The sequence below is a fragment of the Megascapheus bottae genome, chromosome 4 (assembly GCF_031878675.1).
Source record: "Megascapheus bottae isolate mThoBot1 chromosome 4, mThoBot2.hap1, whole genome shotgun sequence".
NCBI classification, from domain to species: domain Eukaryota; kingdom Metazoa; phylum Chordata; class Mammalia; order Rodentia; family Geomyidae; genus Megascapheus; species Megascapheus bottae.
In genome coordinates this window covers 59,278,375-59,303,659 of record NC_143512.1, presented here as the reverse complement: position 1 = coordinate 59,303,659, position 25,285 = coordinate 59,278,375, and the positions used below count along the sequence as shown (strand labels likewise).

The 25,285-nt window shown below is 34.6% G+C and overlaps 1 protein-coding gene across 1 annotated transcript in view; it reads right to left on the bottom strand.

The window, feature by feature from the left end:
* The window catches only part of Hcn1 (hyperpolarization activated cyclic nucleotide gated potassium channel 1), a 275,653-nt gene that overhangs the window by 57,646 nt on the left and 192,722 nt on the right, over nucleotides 1-25,285 (bottom strand). Inside the window, exon 4 of the mRNA XM_090331963.1 lies at nucleotides 10,464-10,682. Coding sequence (XP_090188089.1) covers nucleotides 10,464-10,682 — 219 coding nt within the window. The remainder of the gene's footprint in view (nucleotides 1-10,463; nucleotides 10,683-25,285) is intronic.

The following is a 25,285-nucleotide window of genomic DNA, read 5'->3' as shown; positions in this document are numbered from 1 at the left end:
GTAGCAAGTCCATTTACACATGTCTCACATCTAGTTAGTAAATGTCTTCAAGGATAAAACCAGGTCCCTGGATTTCTTAATTATCCTCATGGACAACCTACTATTCTGTATGTTTTATTATTCATTGGTTCATCTTAATTCTTGAGTCAGAGTTTTAAATGTTGTTAACTATATTAATTAATAAAACAGAATACCAATTTCTTCATATGGCTAGAAAAAGAGTTTGTGTGTGTGTGTGTGTGTGTGTGTGTGTGTGTGTGTGTGTGACAGAGGGGGGGGGAAGAGGGAAGAGGGAGAGGGAGGGAGAGAGAGAGGAGAGAAACACCTATTATCTTCTGGAAGAGTAGTGTGTTGTGTATTTGAGATGGAAGACAGGAGTAAGATTCTGGTAACACAAGGATATTTTTTCTAACTCTAATTGGGAGCATTTTTACCTTTCTCTCCATGTGATTATCTACAGTGATAGATTCCATCCATTGACATATGGTCCATCTATTCATTGGTCAGTTTTATAATGTTGGATCACTAGCACGTATTCCTAGTTTTGTGTACATTTTATTGAAATCTTCCTTTTGATCTAAAATCTTATTTAGAGATATTTTCACTACACATGGTTTCTGAATTGTATATGTCATAAATATACTATTTATGAAGGCAAACATTAACATTTAGGGATGGCTGTTTTGTTTGAGACTACACAGAATTAATCACTGGGAATGACTGGGTAAAGTCAATCAGCTACTGTAATACTTAGTAAATTTTGTTTTGTGGGTCATGGGGCTTGAGCTTGCCCTGGGCGCTGTCCTTGAGCTCTTCATCTCAAGGCTACCACTACCCCCAGGCCTGGGCATTGTCTCTGAGCTCATCAGGTTAAGGCTACTGTCCTATTCTTGAGCTAAGGCCCACTTCTCATTTTCTAGAGGTTAACTGGAGATAAGAGTCTCAGGTCCTTTTGTGCATGGGTTGGCTTTGAGCCTTGATCCTCAGATCTCAGCCTTTGAGTAGCGAGGATTACAGGTGTGAGCCACCACGCCCAGCTTACTTTGTAAATTTTTATCTCAAGTATTAACCCAAATTTTGTAATCTTGGACTACTATGAGCATCTTAAGAAATGCCCTATAAGTTTCTTTGGCTTCTCAAGGAAACAGTAAATATAAATACTGTTATGTAATCATTTGTCCATATGCTCTATGAAAAGAGCTTCAACTAACAAATCTTTCTTGTGAAGGGTAACAAGGTAGTTGGGTAGCACCATTGAACACAATCTGGGGTTCTGTTTGTTATTCATCTTCTACTTCAAGTATTAGCTGATAGCAGAAATATGGCTGATCTAGAAGTTAATAAAAACTACGAAGAGGGATAATGAGTTTCAACTGAGAGAATGTTGTGGAAATAGGTAGCACTGTCCAGATTAGTAGAAAGGTATGAAAATACATTCAAAAATTACTAAGTAAAAATTGAAAGAAAGGTCAACGAATCTGAATCCATTCTCCTTTTTATATATGTTAAATGAACATTATAGAGGAGCTAAGTTATTCTGGGTCTTAATGTAGTTTACTAAATTATTTGCTAGTAAATAAGTTAATAATGATTTTATTTTCATCAGTTGAAATATTGAATTCAATTGAATTTACATTGAATATTGAATGCTGAATTTTGAATTGAATATTTATACTGGATATTGAATATATACATATATAATATGGAATATATACAAATAATATATAAAAATGTAATAACACACACATAGATGGTATTAGAGTTTGAATTCTGGGTCTTGTGCTTGCAAGGAAGGTGCTCTACCACTTGAACTGTACCCCTAGTTAGAATTTAGTTATTTTTCAAAGAAAATCCCTGGCCTGTTCTGAGCCATGATCTTCAGTTTACACTTTCTGAATCGCTGACCTGATTACACATACAACAGTGGCTGAAATGGTGTCTTGCTAACATTTGGCTTGGATTGGGCTTAGACAATTATTTTCCTGATCTATACTCTTCAGGTTGGAATTATATGTGTAACCCACAATGCCTAGCTTAATGTTACATATGCTTGAAAATTCACCCACAAAAAGTAAAACAAAATGAAAAGAAAACGTAAGATTTCCTGGCACCTATAGAAGATGGTGCTTCTTAATTTCTCATGCATGTTGTGTCTTTTTTATACTTGTACCTGTATCTCCTCCCTTTTATATTAATTTTAGTTAATATTGTATTTTGGTGGCTCATATGATTTTGATGTTGAAGGTACTCTCTAAAACCCACCAGTTACAAGCTTGATGGCACTAATGACAGAAGCTACAATCTTTAAGAGGCAGGGCGGAAAGGGAGGACTTTAGATCACTGGGAAGGGAGGTTTTTGTTTTTGTTTTTTGAAAACAATGTCACAGGAACTTTATTTAGCTTTATTTTTGAAAGATAAGAGGTTTAAAGAATTGTAGTTGCTCAGAAAGAATTGCCATCCTTTAAACTCCAGGTCACTTTAAATTCTCTGACTATAATTTTGCAGTTGCCTATAGTGGCACATACCACAAAAAGTGGAGGAAGGGAGGGAGGATGGGAGGAAGGAAGGGAGGGAGGGAGGGAGGAGGGAAAGACAGAGGGAGGGATGGAGATGACAGATGATGGATGATACATAAACAGAAGATGGATAACTTGTTTGATAGGCATATGTCTACATAATAGACAGACACTGATACATGATAAATAAAAATAATAATAATAGATAGATGATAATTGGTCCAGCTGCCTTTGCTAAATACTATTCTCTTCACATTTAAAGTGGGAAGGGAGTCTTAATGAGCACACAAGTCCCCTTATGCTTACCCTATTTTCTTCTTCATCCTGTTGATGAAGCAGGGTGATTCTGATCTACCACACACAGCCCTGTATGGTGCCATCTCATCATGGGTTTAAAAACAGTGGGTCTTCTAATCAATCTATGAGCCTAAACAATCCTTTTCTCTTTAAAAATTAATTCTCTGAAATATTTTTCCAATGATAGAAAGCTGGCACAGTAGTATATGATTATAAGAAAATGTTTATTTTCTCTCTTTTTTTCTTATTTCTTAAGTGACAGGAATTTCACCAGGAATAAGATATGCAAAAAGCATATGCAATAAGGCATCCTGTTACAGACATGAGCCCCTGGGCCCAGCACACACCAAAAATTTTTATCTGATGGATTTTAAGGTAAGAAAAGAAATGCATTAATGTCATTTTGTGCACCATTATTTAACTGGAAGATAATTGAGCAATTTTAAAAGAAAGTATTTTACAAGTCTGGTGATCTCCATGTAAGTTCATACTTAAGAAGTAATGTACTCACTTCCTAACGAATGTAACTGTAACCTCTCTATACATTATCCCAATAATAAAATACAGTAAAAACACTATTTTCCTGGTTATTATACTAGTCCAGTTGATATCAAAAAGTGGTCTGAAAATTAACTGCTGTTTCATGTTATTTTTATAAAATATTGTAATCTACTTCGATTTTTGGTAGATTTTTTTTTGTCAGTCATGGGCTTGAATTAGGGACTGGGTGCTGACTCTAAGCTGTTCAACTCAAAGCTGGTGCTCTGCTACTTAAACCCACAATGCTATTTCCCTTTTAGTAGAATTTTTGTTGCTAATTGAACCAATTTTGGCTGCGATCACATGAATAAAACTTTATTAATTATATGATATTTATAAGTAAGCCATCTGATGTGTTTATAAAAAGAACAGAAAATTATTTTGTAAATTTAATTTGTAAAGCATAGCACATTCTTTAACATACAACTTTCCAGTACTTGTATGACTGGGCTGCTCAAATACTATTGGCAGAAAGCAGAGGAGAATGAGCCATCTGCTCAAGGAAGAAAGTAGTAAGGAAAATTTCCACACATTTCAAGCTTCTCTCTCAATAGCTAGGAAAAAATCTTTTTACATATTTTCCCAAAGTCAAATCTATTGTGAATTTCGCTCAAATCTAATATAATATTTCCAGGTATTAAATCATGTCTACCACCTCTTTAAAAGTTTATTGAAAGGTAATTAAAACTTTACTTTTTTTGCCAGTCCTGGGGCTTGAACTCAGGGTCTGAGCACTGTCCTTGGACACTTTTTGCTCAAGGATAGAGCTCTGCCACTTGAGCTATAGCATCACTTCCGGCTTTTTCTATGTATGTAGTACCAAGGAATTGAACCTGGGTCTTTGTGCATCCTAGGCAAGCACTCTACCACTAGGCCAATCTCTTGGCTTAAAACTTTACTTTGAAGTACTTAAAAATTAAATGAGAATCTACACAAATTATGTATCATTTCAATTAATAATAAAATAGGTATATGAAAAAGCAACATTGCATAGTAAATCATATTCTCTTCAGGTCATTTTGGGCTTGAATGAGTAGTATCAACATCTTCGTCTTCTTTTTCTATTCCCCCCCAGACAGGCTCCTTCTGGTGTTTTTAAAGTTAATATTAGTCCATTTGCTTAATGTCAATAAATACTAGGCCAGTTTTACCTTTCATTTACCCTATTTTGTAGACTGTTTAATCCATTAAAATTAAAATAAGTGATTCTATTCTTATCACCTTTCCTTCTCCAATTCTTAGTATATTTTCAGTGTACTTAGAGTAAAATAGAAGATGCTGAACTATGCCTGTGGATTTCTTATTTCATATCATTTCACCAAGCTTTAGTTCTATAGTATTTCCATGCCTCTTATTTTTGCTTTTCTTCAGATCTTTTTTTATTTTGCCAGTCCTGGGTCCTGAACTCAAGGCCTGAGCACTGTCCTTGGGCTTTTTTCTCAAGGATACTGCTCTGCCACTTGAGCCACAGCCCCACGTCCAGTTTTTCTATATATGTGGTACGGAGTTCAACCTGGATCTTGGTGCATGCTAGGCAAGCACTCTACTATTAGGCAAAACTCCCAGCCACATCTTCAGATTTTTTGTAAATAAAGTTTCTTCTTCCTTCTAAATCCAATATACATAAAAGCATAGACTTTATTTCCTACAGTAGCACTTTAAAACATATCACTTTCCTTGAATCTCATTAGTGAATGATTTCACCTTTTCTTCTCTGATAGGATGTGATATAAGATGAGATAGTACATTTTGGTTTCAAAGTAGGATGGTTTTTGCTTCAATTGCATTAAGCAACTCAATATTCTTCACATATCTCTATCATTTACCATTGTACCTTTCATTTCTTATCTGCCAGAAATCCTTTCCAAAGCAGATCTCCTTTTAGGTCATTACTCCCATGGCAATGATCTCTGTTGATTTCTTCATGATCCTCCACAGCCTGTTTCCAATGCATCCCAGTGATCCTGATAATTAATCTCAAATTATATTCAGAATGAGAGGATGAGTGTTAGTCTCACAGCCTCTCATCAGATCACCAGTAAAATGCTTCATAATCTTATAATATATAAGACACAAAGGCACTAAAAGCCAATTCTTGATAGAAAAATTGAGTTGTTTTTGTTTCCCAAGAGGTCAAAGAAATATAAAGGATCACATTTATATATCAATCAATAAAAGAATACAAGAAATGCAATTAAAATTTAGAGCTATTGTAGAAATCTGCTTTATATGTTGTAAATAATAAAGATTTCAGAGAACTAAGGAAGGCCTATGGAGGACAGATTTCAACACTTCCAACAGTTCTGAAAGCATAGATACCTAGGATATACCATGTGTTAATTTTCATCATGGAACACAAAGTCATAGTTTAGAAATTACCACTGAAGAGAAAGGGATGCCACATCTCTCTGGGCATATATCAAATATTAGTGATGAAAATTAGTGAAATAAATGATGAATAATAGAAAATACTTTTTCTCTTCAGAATCAAACTTCCTGCTTTTACAGTTTTAGCTAAAGTCTATTCCTTCTTCCAGATGAGAAGTTGTAAAATATTTTCAGTAGAACAAGTGATTAGCAAGCAAGAAAAGTAATAACACAAGGTTATCATTACATCTCACAGAAATTCTTGGCTCTAAGATTTTTCTGGCCTGACAACATTTGGAGGTACTACCAATTTAACATAAAAATATATTACTTTCAGTTTCCAGGAAGCGAAGTCTACATTGTACATTCACAGATATTTTCTGTACTAATTAACAAGCCATGTGGGAGTTGTGCTCATGGCATTTTCATTTGTGAAGGAGGAAAAAAGCATTTATGACTTATGAAGGAAACCAAGGAAACCATTTCTTATTCAATAGACATTGATTTCAGATATTTATTTTCTTCTTAAGAATGATCCAGTTGAGCCTGCACAGTGGCTCATGCCTGTAATCCTAGCTACTCGGGAGGCTGAGTTCTGAGTATCTAGGTTCAAAGCCAGCCCAGGCACAAAAGGACCTGAGACTCTTATCTCCAATTAACCTCTAGAAAACAAGAAGTGGGCTTGGTTCAAGGGTAGGGCAGTAGCCTAGAGTTAAAGTGCTCAGGGACAGCGCTCAGGCTAAGCTCAAGCCCCATGACACATACAAAAAAAGAATGATCCAATTGAAAATTAGAGAATCCAATACATTTTTCATTTAAGCACTGTGTATGCATGGTTTTCTAAAGTCAAGGCCATCATAAACTTTAAGTCCTCTTTTCTGAATACATACCCCCATGGAAATCAGAAAAATAGAAGTAGGGATGTAGTGATTCAACTGATTACATTTCTTTAAAGAGAAAGAGATTAAAACCAGGATGTTACTTTGGGTTCACATTACTGAAGTTTCCATGAGTAGGGTTGAAATATACAACAGCAAAGACACAAATGTTCCTAACATAGCACTTATATATCCTTTGCTGAGAGATCATATACACCAAATACAGAATACTTTAGATAGGAATATTCTGCGAAACCACGTAGTTTTCCAAAGGAAAAAGCAAGTTCTTTATGAACTGTAAGTTTGGTCAAAATGTGTGTAAGGAAAGTATGGCTTTGTAGAGAACAACGGCTAGCTTCCAGGAAGAGAGATTTGGTTGAGAGATGCTTAAGAGTTTAAAGCCCGATCTTCTCTATCCTTCACCCAAATCTCTCTTCAGACCTTATCAAGTAAAATGGAGGAATATTTATTAGGTCTCATATCATGCACAAAAGATTTCATATGGAATGTATCACATTTAATCTGCAATAGACCTACTCAGAAATGTTAGCTTAATACATCTTCCAGACATTTAAATTGCTTCTTAACTCTCCTTTGCCCTTCTCTTCTAGCCTGAAAAGATAACAATTTCTAATTAGGTTTATGATAGGAGAGAGAAAAAGAGACCATGGACCAATCACCTTTTGTTACTCTCTGTGCTTCTAAGCCCCTGAAAGACTACAAGTTGAATTTGTATAGAACTAACTTTTCTCAGGAAAGATAAAGTACATCAAATTAATTATAGACATTTTCAGCAAAAATGAGAATTTTTTTATTTTGTCTAACGTTGAATTTGTTCAGCACAGTTAAAGAAATTACTCAACTTCCTTGTAATATATACATATACATATACATATATGTATAATATATACATATACATATAAGAGTAGCCACATTTCAAATACTATACCTTTCACACTATAGGTCTTTCTGAGGAATGGGTAGAATGTAACTATTTGAAATATGGAAAAAGTAACATTTCAAATGAAATTTTAAAGACTGAGATTTCAAAATAAAATAGGCTGGAACAGAACAAAGTTAATAAAACTGTTTACTTAAGCCAATGTGATTAATGACATGACTCAGTGGTATGTAACTATAGAAACATAGTGCAACTTGCTTTGATTACATAGAACTATGTTATTATTGGCTATCAAAATGTAAAATATAAGACCAATATTAATTATACAGGCATTCACAACGAAGTTTCAATGCACCTAAAGGGAATTATAAAATATGATAATAATTTAAGCAGTCCTCCAAGCATTTAAACAAATTTACATTAGAACCTAGTGACTCTACTGGTGTATACTTAAAAGAAAATAGACACTTATACTATTTCACAAAGTTGGGAGCAGTACTAATTATAATAGGCAGGGGTGGGTAGAAATATCTCAAAAATCTGCCAATAATTGAATGAATAAACCAATGCATTGCCATCAATTATGATATTAGACATAAAACAGAAAACATTGATATATTATAGGTATGGATGAATCTTATAAGATTCAGACACAAAGCTGACTAATAATAGGCTTCTGGTAAAGAAGGATGACATAAGGAATGGTTACAAAGTTCTTTCTTATGATTGGGAGCATATTTTAGAGCTAGAGATGCTGGTGGCACAATATGCAAATGGACAATGCATCAAAAATTGTGTATGACAAAGCAGCTTATAGTGACTTTGAGTCTATGGGAATTTCATCTAAACAAACTAATTTAGCCAAGAAATTCAAACAGTCAAGTCACAAAAGAAGCCCTCAATCAGTAAAGAAACCCCATAATATTGCTAGAACGCTAGAAAAAATATATATGTGCATGTATGGGTGAGTGTATCGTAACAGTATGATTGTGAATATTTGTGCAAAAATAATGATTCTGATTTAAAATACAATAATGTATAACTAAGCTTACTGAAGTATCTTGGTTAAAGACAACTCTCTCTCTCTCCATATACACACACACACACACACATATATATATATATATATATATATATATATCAGCTTCTTTCACAGCTCTGACATAATTTTTTTTGCCAGTCCTGGGGCTTGAACTCAGGGCCTGAACACTGTCCTTGGGCTTGGGCTTCCTTAAGGCGAGAGCACTACTACTTGAGCTACAGCACCACTTCTGCCTTTTTTCCATGTATGTGGTACAAAGGAATCGAATCCAGGTCTTGGTGCATGCTATGCAAGCACTCTACCACTAGGCCAAACTCCTAGCCCTAACAGAAATTTTTAAAAAGGGTTATTTTAATTCCTTGCTCTGTAACAAGCATTTGTCAGATTGACAACTTTATAATTTGAGACACAACCAAATTAACATCCTTGCATGTAAACGTATCTGATTGGACTGGAGGACTGGTTCAAGTGATTCACCTAGCAAGCCCTATGCCCTGAGTTCAATCCTCACACTATGTAATAAATAAATAAATAAAAGTATGATTGCAGAATTAAATAAATTCTGTGTCTGAATTAAATTTGGCTTACATAGCTTCCTCAACCCAGAATAATAAGATTCTTTTACTATACACGGTAACAACACTAAACAGTGGAATTCTGAAAATCTGTTTAAGAAAATATGAACCACTGATGCAGAAAAAAATGAGAAACAATGTTTTTATCTACGGCAAAAATAGTAAAACAAGAAAAGGCAAGAGCATAGTCTGAAGTCCATTTGAGATGATCAATTTTAGTAAAATTCAAAAGAATATAGACTCCTCTCAAACTAAGCTTTTTGTTCTTTACAATTTAATTGGAACTTTCATTTCATAGAACTTTAAATCAATTTTGAGGGTTCATCCTTTCATTACTTTCCTGATAAAATACAAACTTGCTCATTGTAATGGTTGGTGGCACTGTAATAGTATTCAAGGAAAATAAACTACCTAGGTTATTGTGTGATTATAGTTTGAAGACTTCTGTAAGTAAAGCAACAACCAAAATAATGCTCAGTTGTGAAAACAGTTGAATCTAAGTTATTATCACCAGGAACAGTTTACGGGCAACTTTTAGAAAAGCTCTTTGGTAAAGTGAACATGGTGTATTTTATCAAGAGCAAAGACACAAAGAGAAGGCTTTATTGTTAAACAGCCTAATAAAACTGTCATACATTCTTTCAGCTATAAAATACTTTTAGTTTTTCAGAAAGTCACTAACTTGTTCAGGAATATTAGTAGTGTCCACCTGCCCAGTATTTAACCCTTCAATGGAATTATATATGTATTTTAATGCAGTGAATCAGTCATTACAGAATCTTACTTTACTCACTCTCTTTTCAGAAAATTTTAAGCAGCCATCATTCTACTGAACACATTGCACATTAGAATATATAATAGCAGCTGTTAACATGTATTTTTAAGATTGTGAGGTGTGCGGAGTTATCTAGCTATAAGTGCGGCATATGCCGAAGTAATACTATGGATGGCAATATAAGTTAAGATTATAACATGCAGAGAGATGTTCTGCAATGGGCTCTATTCTTCTTAAGTCACTATGTCCTTCTAACCTACTCTAGGGAAGGGTTATAATTATATTATTGTAAGTGCTACAATAATGCTATTATTGTAACTACATAGTGTATTAGCTTCATGTGTTTTAAGACATATAGCTATAATGCTTTTGTAGAGCTATTTTTTTAAATTGATCATTCTAGACAGAAACTAAAAATAAATGAGTACTATGAGGCTCATGAGAAAAATCTCAAAACAGATTGCTTTCTAATTTTACACGTGTTAACTTGTTATCATTTTGATCAGAGATTGTGGATTTGATTGAACTTATTAAGCAGTGGGTTGAAGATAAGAGAGCTAAAACACAATACCTTCTCTTGATATTGCCGCCTGGAAGAATCCAATGACTGGATTAAGGCTGTGGCGTGGCCCACAAACATGGCGTAGCAAGTTGCTCCCACGATCATGCTGAGCATGGTGATCCAGAGGTCAGACATGCTGACAGGCGCTTGGGCTCCATACCCAATGCACAGCATATGGCTCATAGCCTTGAAGAGTGCATAAGAATACTGCTTTCCCCAGGAATCATTCTGGAACATAAGAGGAAAAAAACAACCAGAGCCGTCCATTAGGATAGCAGAGTGAAAGTATGAGTTCACTGAGTCCTAACTCCGTTGTTGGGTGTTTACTGGGTGGAAGACCTATCTGGGCCCAGATTAACAGCAGTAAACGTGGAGGCAGCAAAATCAGCAATCAGAAGAGACAGAAATGTCTCCCCTTTCCAGAAAGCAGAACACTCGTGGTGATCAGCTTGGTGCCAGGATTCTTTCCTCTCATGTCTATATAAGTAACAAATTGGTCACTTAAGTTCCCTGGCAATACACGTGACAGGCAGTAACGTTTGTTGCTAATTTTTATTTTTGCCAGTCCTGTGGCTTGAGCTTAGGGCCTGAGCACTGTCCTTGGACTTTCTCAAGGCTAGAGCTCTACCACCTGCGCCTCAACACCACTTCGGGATTTTTCCTATGTATATTGTACCAAGGAATCCAACCTGGGTCTTCATGCATACTAAGCATGCACTCTACCACTAGGCCAAACTCCAGGCCCATGTTGCTAATTTTTAGAAAGAGGTGTGCATACACATTTTAGTAAGTAAATCAAGGAAATAGACATTTCAAAATACAGAAAAAAAATATAAACAAATAAAACCCAACTGACAAATAATCAATAAATTGAAACAGGCATTTCTTAAAAGACAAGTAGAGACTCACAGAAATATGAAAATATATTCTATCATTTAGTCATCATCAGGTACATACAAATCTAAAATCTAGTAAGAATGGCTATCCCATTAAAAAGACAAAAAAGTATTTAGAACAGCTACAATTAGCACATAAACTTGCAAGTTGATACTTTGGGTGATATGTAAATGAATACAAAAGTACTAACTGAAATATCAAGGGAGAATTCAAAGAATATAATTCCTTAAAAAGGCAAAGTCAAAAATTCAACAAAATAAACACCAGAAAAGGGTACTTGAAAGGGCTGGAGTAGAGTCAGGGGGAGAAGAGGGGATGAAAACATAGGCAAGAACTCAATGTACATACTACAAAATAAAAGTGAGGGTGGGCTAGGAAGAATGGCTAAGAATGCTGAAAGCAGTGACACTGATCAAGATGCACTGCATTCATAAATTGCTTTCTTAAATGGCAACTGGTAAACTAAAGATAAGAAAAAATTAACATGAAAATGAAGAATAATTCCAACGAACTGCAGGATTTGGAAACAACAGGTTTATCTTGGTGATTGTTGTTCTTAATATACCATATGAAGCTATTTCTTTTCTCTTTTTTTCCCTTTAAGGTTTATCTCATGTTGTCACTGTATCTGAATATGGTACCTCGTATATTGTATATACTTTATTTGTTTATTTGAAAAAGGAAAGAGAAGAGAAAAACAAGATGACTGAGAGTGGAGTGGGGGAGGGGAAATGGGAGGAAAACATGGGAAGGGGTAATAATGTTCAAGAAGTAAGTACCCACTGCCTGATGAACATAACTTTTACCACTCTGTATATCACCACAACAATAAAATTTTTAAAAGATTAAGAATACTGGCAAGAATATGAGAAAATGAAAATTTTTGCATAGTATATGGTTTGTAAGATTGTAAAGTGGGTATACTCATAATAGAAAACAAAATGGAATTGTCAGAAAAAAGAGCAATCATATTATCCAGAAATCTCACTGATGACATATACCTAAAGGAAGCCTCTATTAACTTCATTTTATTGGGGAAAATAAAGTTCCAAATTTTATTAACATGTTCATGATAAGTAGCAGCATCTCTTCACAAGATCTCTGGTCTAATATTACAGATCCAATGAATTTCTGACTTATTTTTCTATCTATACTCTGACCCCATATATGCCTTTAAAAGGCATAAAAATCAACTATGATCTCATTCAACATGTCTATTTTGATAGTGTAAGTCAAATAATTATTGCAATAGCCAGGATATAATGGTATGACTTGCAGTATGATCTGTCCTATCCAACATCACCAAAATCATGCTTATTACCAGTATGAGTTCAGAGCTGATTAGCTAACTGAATTATACAGAAAAAAAAATGAACCTCTTTGCTAAAGTTACTTCAGTCATGAATATCCAAAAGAATAACTGATTAAACCTATTTCAATACTTTAAAAAAGTCATTAAAAGGGCCAGGAGTTTGGCCTAGTGATAGAGTGCTTGCCTAGCATGCACGAAGACCAGGGTTCGATTCCTCAGTACCACAAACACAGCAAAACGCTGGAAGTGGTGCTGAGGCTCAAATGGTAGAGTCTTAGCCTTGAGAAAGTCCAAGGACAGTGCTCAGGCTCTGAGCCAAAGCCCAGGACTGGCAAAAAAAAGTCATTAAAAGTTAAGTGGATATAGAAATGAGCAATAATGCATGTTAACAAACTCAAAAGGCATGACCTCAAACTGCAGAAAAGCAAGAACATCCTTTAATGATAAGCAATGTTAGAAGTCCATGTATTGATTATCCAGTCTAACAAGATAAGGCTAGGAAATCCTCTACTGTGTAAGGGTGTGTAAAAATGGAAGGAAGTATTGAGCACTTACAGTTATTTTTAGTAGTCTAACTCCCAACTTAAAACTCTTATCCTGTGATGCAATTTAGTATATTCTTAGTAGCTAAGAGTTCTGTGTCAGTTACTCCTCTGGGAGAATACCCGTTTTTAAATTCTAAGTCTAGATGATCCTTATACAAATGTAAGTTTTAGCCATGCATAGCCTCCTTGATCTCATGTTCAACTTTACAGAAAATTCTAATACCAAATGATTCTGAAGAGCAGCGAGACATGGCTTCTTAAAGAATAAAGCCAAATGCTCCTATACTCCCACTTAGAAAATGGTTTAATTCGTAGAAACTCAGTTGTCTGACAAATCCATTCTCCACTTATGTTTGGCTGTGTGTGTGTGTGTGTGTGTGTGTGTGTGTTTGTGTATGTGTGTGTGTGTGTGTGTGCATGAGTGTGTAAGAGAAAAAGAGGTGAGAAAGAGAAAGGTAAGAGAGAGATAGAGAGACAGATAAAGAGGAAGAGAGAAAGAGCCTTTCTTCCATGGTAAAGATGGCTTGTGTCATATCTTGACATTTACATGAAACTAATTTGAAATTGATATCAAGCAGACACAGAAATAAGAATATGTGAAGTGTAATATTTTTTTCTGTTTTTGTCTCTAGTTTCTGAGATTTTATTTTATCAGGCTTCAAGACTAGCACAGTAAAATGGTGATTATTGCATAATTTAAATTTAAATTTACTAAAATAAGAACAAAAATAAATGTCCCATATACAACAATGCATTACTACCCAAAGAAAATAATGGAAACAGGTTTCCATCGAACAAGAGACTGTTTTTTTTTAAAATAATACTAGTGAGGATATTTTATTTTCTAACAGTCGAAAAGGAAATTGGAATAATTTATTTATAAGAAATAAGTAGTTTTGCTGCATTTCTTTTATTATATTTTATTGTTGGGATAATGTATAGATAGGGTTTGCTACATTTCTGATCACAAAAAGCATACAATAGAAAGGTAAATGCAAACCAAATAATATTGAAATCCACTCTTAGGAACTTGTTTTCTGGAATGAAAAAGAAATAAGAAAGGTATTCAAATGAATTAAGAAATGGAGCTTCGCAAATTCTTCCATAGAATGATGATTGGCTTTAAATTAGAACCTTACTTAATACAAACATCATCTATATCTGTACACTTTGTTTGTGAAGCTTAACAATACAGGTTTCTTAAAGACAGCCCAATACTTTGATTTCTCTAGAACTTCATCTAAGCTATACTACAACTTTGCCATAATTAGAAGATTATTCTTGAGGAATACACTTAGACACATCATAAGTGAGTCTTGCTTAACTTCTTTGACATGGAAGAAAATAGGGCTCACTGGCAAAGTGTGGTAAGTGCCTAAATAATTAAGAGTACGCATTTTTTAGTCAACAGGGATTGTTCACAAAAAAGTAAATATTAAAATTTGATTTCTCCTGCACATCACTTTCATGTCTCATAATGGATTTTTCCATGCTAGCTCTAAAGGGATTTCTTTGCTCCACTAATTCAATAGTCTTTCATTGTCACATTTCTCTAAGCACTACCAATAAAGAAATTATCTGTGTGTATCCAGGTGTGAGTATCCACATATTTTCACCCTACATCTAGCAAAAGGCAAGGATAGTGACAGCATCCATGAAGTCCAAGGGACATGATGTCCGTGTCCTGTGTAAAGGCAACAATCAATCTGGGGGAGACAAAAGCTCTCACATCAACCTAAAGATAGAGAGGGAGGTATCCACTTCCCCAAGCAGGGGATCAACGCTAAAGATGGCAACTCAAAGATATCTCCCTTCACTTTGGGAGGGTCTGAAATCAACTCCAATTGAGTCAAGAAGAAAGTCAAGGCAAGAAAGGAACCTCAACATTCATGACTCTGGAAAACTCATGTTAAAGTTTCTATACATTATTTTTTTTTGCCAGGCCTGGATCTTGAGCTCAGGGCCTAGGCACTGTCATTGGGATTTCTCAAGGCTAGAGCTCTACCACTTGAGCCATAGCACTATTTCTGGATTTTTCTCTATGTATGTGGTACCGAGGAATCAAACCTGGGTCTTCGTGCATGCTAGGCAAGCACTCTACCACAAGGCTAAACTCCAGGCCCCTCCATATATTACTTTTAAAACTCATTATCCACGTATTTTCTTTCCATGACCTAGTGGTTTTATGGATGACTTGCAATAGGGTTCAAGGCTGACTCGCAAGCTAGAATTGGGTGAACAGAAGTTAATACAGAGAAGAGAACATAGAGCATATAGAGCCAAATTGTTTAAGGGAGAAAAACAATTATCAAATGGTTGCAAGTAGATGGATGTCAGGTCAGGGTATTATTGGCTTGCCTTCATCTACCATGGGAAATACATTATGTGTTTACTTTTATCTTTTTACTTATGATAAAGCTACATGCTAGATAAATGGAGAATGGTGGTAGTTTAGCTTCCCATTTCTATGGCCCCACTAGTTTTTCTTCCATTTATCAGCTGACTGCATCAGCTATATCATCTGTTTCACTTTAACAGTATGATTAAAACTATCAAAGAACAGAGACCACATACTAATCTCTTCATACCAATGTTATCCAAAAGGGAGTGGTATTAGAATGCATGAAAGCCATGTAACTCCAACTATTTTCTTATTCTATAATGTTACCATAACTACCTTGAATTACACCGGAAGTAGGAAAGTAAGATACCTAACTCATTTCTTACTCTTCTAACTTTTATAATGCATTTAATAGATGTATATTTATAATATATACTATTTAAATAAATATAATTTTAATAATTTTATCATTTTAATGGTTATTATAAAGATGATGCAAAGAGAGGTTATAATTACATAAGTCAAGTAAAGAGTGTCTTTATTTTTGGAAAATGTCATCCCTTTTCATGCTGTCTCAAAGTATTCCCTACTGTCTCCACCCACAAATCATACAGTTCAGTTTCAACATAGTGTCTAGCGAACATCACTGCTGCATTTGTTTATCCCCAGTCTCTCCATTTCTATACCTCTCTTTGTACCTCAAACACATATAAACAAGGAGTAAAAAAAAAAGAAAACAGGAAAAAAAATAGAAAAGCCTCTTGTTTTCCTTTCCTGGAGTTTGTTTCTATAAATGTTACTTTGTATGATCAGAGGCACATAGGCATTGTCTCTTTCGCCTAAAGATTATCCTCCTTTGGTCTCACTGGGTGTAAATGTCTAAGACCTGTATAATTACCTATTAGTTTAGATCTAACTTCCACGTATGAAAGAAAACATATACCTTTTGCTCTCTGAGTGTGGCTTACCTCACTTAACATGATTTGTCCTAGGTCTATCCATTTCCCTGCAAATGATATAATATTCTTTTTAATGGCTGTATAAGATTCCATTGTATATAGGTATCACATACTTTGGATCCACTAATCTAGTGTAGGGCATCTGATGTCTACATCTAAACTAAAGGAAATCAGGATCTCTCATTGAAATTCAGAATATTTCCAATATGTTTGAAATGTGAACTTTAATGAAATTTAACATATGTCTTTAGCTGTCTGATCAACTATTCTCTGAACAATATCAACTGTTCTTTCAATTTTACATCAGCACATATTTAAATACAGATATAAAATTGAAATAATACACTATATTTCAAATTTGTTAGATATTGTCTTTCTCATGAATACTTATAAGGAAGTCAGGATCACTGGCTAATTTTTCAGATACACACTGTCTTCACATTATTTGCTTCCAGTAGGATAGCAAATATCTTTTCCAATGATATATTTAAGCTTTATATATGAAGTTAAATTTGGAAGTGTCATTGTTAATATTGCATATATTACCTATTACCTATTATCTCCTGGACACAAAGATGGAATGTATCCCTGATTTATATATATGTATATACGCATATATAGTATATATATGTATGTAGCTGATATACATATAGCTGATATGTATGCATATGTATACATATATATATATATCAACTAGCAAGCATCCTAGCATAGTTGGTTTTGGTTGTCTTAGATAACGATAACAAATCTAACATTTGTATTAGAAGTAAAACCTTGGTTCTATTACTCAAATATAAATACATGGCTAGCCTAGAAAAAAAAAACAGTTCTTAAAGACATAATGAAAAAGGATGGATTCTAATCCTAAAACATGAAGTTTTATTTAAGGGTATTTTTATTAAGTCTCTGATCTTTATATATTATAAATGAAAACAAGACAGTTATTTTTAGTTTTCTAAACATAATGTATTAGATAAGATTTTTCTCATTTTGCTCTAATTTAGACATATATTAGACAATGTTAGAATAACATTTAGACATTTAGTTTTTCTTACTGTCATATCAGGCGCACAAAGTGTATGCATTAAATTTCACTGGATTATACATTATTGGTGTGTGATCCAACATATTATTTACCTATTCCTATATTTGTAGGTATACAAGTAATTAAACAAATGGTCCCTAATAATTTTCTTTTCTTATTATCATGTTCATGTAATACTTGTGTAATAGAGTAGTGTCTAAACAGAAATCAGAAAATATTCGAGAGACATTTTATTTTTAAGTTACTCCTTGGCACTAAGATGGCATTTAGAGGTGAGATTTATAGTTTGGATTTAGAGTCCTATAATATTTGACCTCTAAAGGGCTGTTTTGTCATGCAATAGCTATTATAGAGAAAGTGATCATGTTATGTCAATTTACGTTTCTAAAATAAATTGAAGGACATTACTTCTATCAGGCAACTTATTAGAATCCATTATAATACTTTTAATAGTGACTCCCAAACAAAATAATTCAGGCCTTTTTTTCCATTCATTCTTTTTTATTAAAAGAATTTATTAACGTTGATTTTTACATTATATTTTAAATGACAAGTGTTCAAGGAGGGCATCTCTTTTTGCAATCACTGGGACTTAGTATTTAGAACTTAATCAAAATGAGGCTAAGGGTTTGTATGTCATAGAAACATTAATTTATGAAATAAAACATTATGTCTATAGTCATACATTTTTATGTCTATATAGTTATGTTTATATTTCCATTACCATGTCCACAGATTTGGGTATGCAGTTATTGAGTCCTTGCTCTTGTACTCTTTGGATTTAATAGCCACATATTAAGGATACCATGCGCCTTTTGTTCCTTAGATCTTGACTTGTCTCACTCAACATGATTCGCTCTAGATTCATCCACTTCCTTGTGAATGCCATTATTTTATCTGTATATTGGCTATGTAGAATTCCATTGTGTATATATACCACATTTTCTGTACCCATTCATCTGCAGTAGGGCATCTGGATTGTTTCCATCGCCTGCCTATTGTGAATAGTGCAGAGATGAACATAGCTGAGCAGGTGTCCTTATAATATCTTAGGTCATGATGTTCAGGATAGATGCCCAGAAGTGGTATGGCGGGATCGTAGGGAAAGTCTATTTTCAGTTCTTTAAGAAACCTCCACACTGCTTTCCAAAGTGGCTGAACTAGTCTACATTCACACCAGCAGTGTAGTAGGGTTCCTTTTTCTCCACAACCCCGCCAGCAACTGTCATTGTCTGAGTTCAGAATCTTGGCCATTCTTGTTGGGGTAAGTGTAAGGTCCATCGAAAGGAAACTCCATGCAGTTCAGGAGAAGAGGGTTTATTGCATGAGGAAAGAGCAGCCTCCTGCCACCCAAGATGGAGTCGGGCAAGCAAGTGAGCTTAGGGTGGGAAGTGAGTGATTATATAGGGGGAGGGGTATAGACACAGCGGAAGTGGATGTGATCTCAGAGGAAGGGTAAATACCTCAGTGAGGACCTCCCACTGCCCCCAAGCATGCCAGTTGCCAGGGTTACAGGTGCTGGGCGGGGATTTCCAGGGTGCAGTGGGAGAGAGCCAAGGGAAGAAGTCATTTCTTCCAGTCGGACCTAACAGTAAAGTGGTATCTTAGGGTTGTTTTTATTTGCATTTCCTTTATGACCATAGATGATGAACATTTTCTCATATGCTTTTGTGCCATTTTAATCTCTTCTTCTGATAAGTCTCTCTTTAGTTCCCTTGCCCATTTAGTGAATGGTTTATTGGGTTTTCGGGGGATTGGTTTCTTGAGTTCCCTGTCAATACTGGATATTAAGCATTTGTCAGATGTATTGTTGGTGAATATCTTTTCCCAGTTGGTTGGCTATCTCTCTACTTTTGTGACTATGTTTTTCTCTGTATAGAAACTTTTTATTTTTAGGTAGTCCCATTTATCGAGTCTCTCTCCAATGTGTTGTGACCCTGGGATTCTGTTCAGGAATCTTTTGCCTGTGCCTATGAGTTCCAGTGTCTCTCCTACTTTATCATGTAGCAGTTTCACGGTTTCTGGTCTGACGTTGAGGTCTTTGATCCACTTTGAGTTAATGCTTGTGCATGGCGAAAGGCTAGGGTCAATTTTTAATTTTCTGCATGTGGCTGCCCAGTTTTGCCAGCACCAATAATTGAATAGACTGTGTTTGTTCTACTGTATATCTTTGGTTCCTTTGTCAAATACAAGTTGCCTATAGGTACGTGGTCCTATTTCTGGGTCTTCTATTCTGTTCCACTGATCTTCTGGTCTGTTCTTGTGCCAATACCAAGCAGTTTTTGTTATTATGGCTCTATAGTAGAGTTTGAAGTCTGGTATTGTAATACCACCTGCATTGCTCTTTTTGCCTAGAATTGTTTTGGCTATTCCTGGTCTTTTCTTGTTCCATATGAATCTTTGGATTATATCTTCTATTTCTGTAAAGAATGTCTTTGGGATTTTGATGGGGATTGCACTGAATTTGTATATCAATTTTGGCAGTATAGCCATTTTCACTATGTTGGTTCTCCCTAGCCATGAGCATGAGCCATTTCCTAGTGTCCTCTTTAATTTCTTTTGTTAGGTTTTTATAGTTTACATTGAATAATTCCTTTACATCTTTGGTTAAGTATATTCCTAAGTAGTAGCCTTCTTGTACACCAACAATATACAAACAGAAGGCCAAATCAATTCAGGCCTTTTTGAACTTTTCAAAAACAAAATATAAATAAAACAATAGGCCCTCCAAAGCAAGCTATGATCAAATTATTCTGTCCAGACAGACAAAAGCAGCTTCTTTAAGTATGTACTTAGGTAAGTAAGTGCAGAGAATAAAAAAAAAAACAAGGTCAGGATTAAGGTGTATGACTTCATGGAGGAAAATTTCAATACTCCAAATAATTTTCAGAAATCAAAAGTAGAGGAATAACAAGAAACAAGATTTCAAAATTTTGTTTAGTTTCTTAGCAAAGTAATAAGGAAAACATAGAAATTCTGATCACACACACACGCACACACATTTATAAAAGGTAAGGTGGTTCAGGTCAAAATTTGGAGGTGGGCATCAAATGTCTCTTCCTGGAATGAGTGATGTTTATTATCACAGAGTTTGAATCTAGAAAATAGGCTCCTTAAAACACTAAAAAATAATGGCCCCTGAATTGCTGGTATAAACAGATACAAATATGTTTTTCCATATGCCAATCTTCTCTTTGTTTATTGCAGAAGAGAAAAAGATCATAGTGTGCACTGAATTAAGACACATTAAGTTGAATGTATTTAATGAAACATGCAAATGTAAGATAAAGGTATGTTGGCTTCTGTGAAGTTATGCAGTTCTATCTACTTCCTTTGAGATTACCTTATCACAGAGTTCATCTTAGATAATGTGATATCATTAATGAACAGATAATATATTAAATGTTATTTTATCAACAGCTTCTAAGACTAAGTAATCTGTTCTTTCCTAAATGACATTTTGGTGGGAAAAAGCAACCATATGTTTAAGCTTGCAAACCCATGAGGAAAATAATACCTCATTTTCCTATTAATATCTGATACAAATAAATCAATGTAACTACCAACAGCTAGGTTCTAAGATCAACACAGATATAGAAAAAGAATAAAAACACAACTGTACAATGGAAACAAACACTACAGTAATGGTTAGCAGCCATCTGGGATTTGCTACTTTGAGCAAATGATGCAAAAATGCAAACCAGTTTACTTGTGAAACATTCTAATGGCTCTCTGGATGAATACTTGCTTCTTTTTTTAAAAAATTGTATTTTTCTGTTAGGACAATGTATAGAGTGGTTAAAGTTACATTCATCAGGTTATGGGTGCATTACTTCTCGAACCTTGATACCCCTTCTCATGTTTTTGTCCCTCTTTTCCCCATCCCTGCCGAAACATCTTGTTTTCCCCCTTCCCTTCCTTATTTTAAATACACAAACAAATCTACAATATACCAGTTGACAAAGTCAGATACCGTAACCACATGAGCTAAACTATAAGGGGATAAAAGAGAAAAGAAATAATTTCACATAGTACATACTTTCATTTGGACATTTATACATTGTTCTAAGTTCCACTCCTCTAACTCAGTGCAGAAGTGTTATAAGAGCCTAAGTTATGCATGTAGACTGGACACAGGGCACATTGAGGTTTCCCAGTGGTATCTCTGGACTCTTTTGCCTAGATACATTTACACTTGAAAGTACAAATGATAGAAAAGTTAGTGCTTTGGCTTAATACCTTCTTGGGACATTTTTGGGGAAAAAAATTTAGGATCAATGTTGGGAACACTCCAAGTATGATACACTCCGACAGTATACTAGTGAATTTCACTAAACAGATCTAAATGAATATGCATATAGGGAAGAAATGAATAAGTGAATTTTCTATCATATAGTAAATAGGATTGCACAGTCTCATAAAAAGAATGAGAAAGTTGCCAAATAGATTTTTATCCATTACTTGCAAGTAGCTAATAGCAAGTATAAGCAACTGATTCCTTAAGAGATAGGCTGAGGGCAGCGGTTTGGCCTAGTGGTAAAGTGTTTGCCTAGCATGCACAAACTCCTGGGTTCAATTCATGGGTACCACATATACAGAAAAAGCAGGAAGTGGTGCCTTTGGCTCAAGTGGTAGAGTGCTAGCCTTGAGAAATCTCAAGTACAGTTCTCAGACCCTGAGTTCAAGGCCCAGGAATGGCAATAAGAAAAAAAAAAAGAAATAGGTTGAGACCCTCAAAGCCGTTGATCCCTTCAATTTTAGGAGGAAGTGACAAACGATAACGCTATAATCAGGCATCCAAAGTTATATCTATCAGAGAGGCTAAGACAATAAAGCATAGGAAGTCATTTATGAAATTTGAATATATAAATGTTTTATGGAAAGATTTAAAGTGAGTTATGCTGCTAGAAAGCCTTTCGTCCCTCTGTATTGTTAAACTAATATTTATAGCTTAACGATACTTCTATATTTTAATTTTAACTTGAAGATTTCTCTTTAATAGTAACATATAACTTAATATGTACTAGACTATAACCTTCAGTTGTTAGAAGTAGCTGAGTCGCAACCAATTATAAACAGATGTCTTTACATCATCTCTAAATTAGAACTATAACCCAATGGGCTTGCTTTGCATAATCTACTTTTCTGTTTGTTGCATCCTATAAACTGGCTATAAATACAGCCCTCTATGTGCTAGGGCAGGGCATTCAGCACCATTTTTTATTTGGATTGCTAGGTAATTTTACAACTGTAAGGAGGAGAGAGAGAGAGTTGGGAAGGAAAGAGGGAAAGAGAAAAAGGAATAGTGAGATTTGCCATCTAATTCAAAATTATCATCTAGGTTTTTTTTCCAGTTTTGTTCTTACTTTGGCAGCCAATAAGTATTTATTAATCCACAAGACCTTTAACACATTTTTACGGTAGCTACAATTCAATGCACACTTAGAATGTCCACTAAATTGGCAAACACTTGAAGTATATCTTATCCCTTCAACTTCAGAACATCTCTCAACGTCCAAAAATGGATTTGGCAAGTTACAGACATTCTCTCTCCACAGCCATAAGTGTATTTTCTCTTTTCTTGTTATTCTCTATGATTTCTTTAATGCCATAGCTAACACATAGAAAAAAACACTGTTCATGCCTATTGTGATGCTTTGACCCACTTTTGAGACCTATTTCCTTCTTTTCTTTTGGAGGTTTTCTGTCTTCTTATCTTGGTATGAGTTCAGACTGTTCTTGTGTCTTTTACTCCTAAAACTGACACTGGGCACCTGGATATTGACTTCTCTTTAAACTGTGTTTTGTGTTAGTTTTCCATGACATTTTCTCATCTTATACTTGAAGAAAAAAAAACAACTTTGGTAGCACCTCTGTGGTAACATGCCTATCTTAGTTTTGTCTTGGCTCCTGAAAGCAAAGGCAGCCATCATTCATCCTGAAAAAACTACATTATATTTCTTTAATATAAACTCTAAGCTTTGCAATGAGATTTTACAATTACATTTTTTCTTTTATAATACGGTACTTCCACATTAATTTAGTAGAGTGCGGACATGAAGATTTCCTTTGTTGTTTAAAGTATTGCTCATAGGAAGTAGATTGAACTCTTCCTTGTTTTTGCCTATTATCTTGTGAGACTGGAGGGACACTAGATTTTTGGTATTTCTTCTATTTTTTTAAATGTTATTGGTAAGTTGATAACTAATGTATGTTTAAGATTTTATTCGTATATATGATTTTTAATGGGCTTCAAGATTAGAAGATTCATGAGCAATCAACACAACAAACTAAGTCCAATAGTCAACAACAATCCAGGTAAGTACTCCACTGAGAATGAAGAAGAAATGGAAGATGAAAAAGCCATTAAAGAAATGATGATAGAGTTTGTTAAATAAATAAAAGGGGTTGCAAAAACTACTTTAAGAGCATGAAGAAGAAATGACCTAAGATTTCTTTTCTAAACCTTTTAAAAAGTGCAGAAGACACTAGAAGACCTGAACACAATTAGACTGCCAGCTGATAAGCCTGAAGTTTAGCCATTTATGCCTTCTTTCCCATGTATCATACAAAAAGTCCTGTGTACTTTATGTGTGCATAATTCTAATTACTTCAAACAGAGTGGTAATTCATCTCTTACATAATAAGATCAGAAAATGCTCATTATCATAACATACACTTGTAATCCCAAATACAATGGAAGGGAGGATGAGGAATACTTGGAATGCAGCCATTCTGGACAAAACATTAATGAAGCCCTATGTAAAAAAAACCCAAAAACCAGAAAAGAAAAACAAAAAAGAAGCTTTGCGTGTTGGTACATCGTATAATATCATTTACACAGTGGCCAGAGGTAGCCAGAGGTAGTTAGGTCTGGGTAAAAATGTGAAAGATCAGGGAAGAAAAAAAGTGGAATGTTAAGGTGATTCAAGTTCTAATCTCACAAATCTACCTTCACAAGACCCTCAGTCAAAATCCCAGTGCCCCCAAATAATATTCACCAAATCCTTATAACCAATGCCAAAAGCATGAAGAAATTATAGAGAAACTCGTGGCAGGATTTTAATAATCACAATAAGGTTTCAAACTGAAATTTTATGTACCTCCCAATAAGTTAGTCATGGATATGACCATGGTTTTTCCATGTGAGGGTGATCATTAATGAATACGGAACAGACCCAATAATTTAATCCTCAGTGAGTATGATCAAAGAAACAACTGGAAAAAAACTAATATGGAAAGGTGAGAGATACCTTATTTGAGAAAGAATTCTAAAGAAATGTCATTAAAAATGAATTTAACAAGAGAAAGATCCTTAGAATTCTGGGCAATTGTAATTGATATTTACTAACCAATTACCTTTTTCTGTCAAAACAAAGTGCTATGAAAAGAAGGCTACAAGATTAAGGTATTTTATCTGACACTTCAGTATATTAAAATGATGGCTGGAAACAAATGTGTGAGTATGGCACATGGAACACACATAACACATGGCAGAGTAGAACATTATGTAGAAGCAAAAGTGAGTTATTAATAGTCACTTTAATTCTGTGGAAGTAGGAAAATAGATTCTTGCCTAAGATGAATAAGGTCTGTCAATGTCCCTTCTCAGTACTTAACTGTTTGAGAGGGACAAAACTGTGCAATGAACTTTGGATGGTACAATAGATGTGACTGTTGCATTGATATGTTTATATTGACATGTTTGATGTATTGATTGATATAAGCAAAT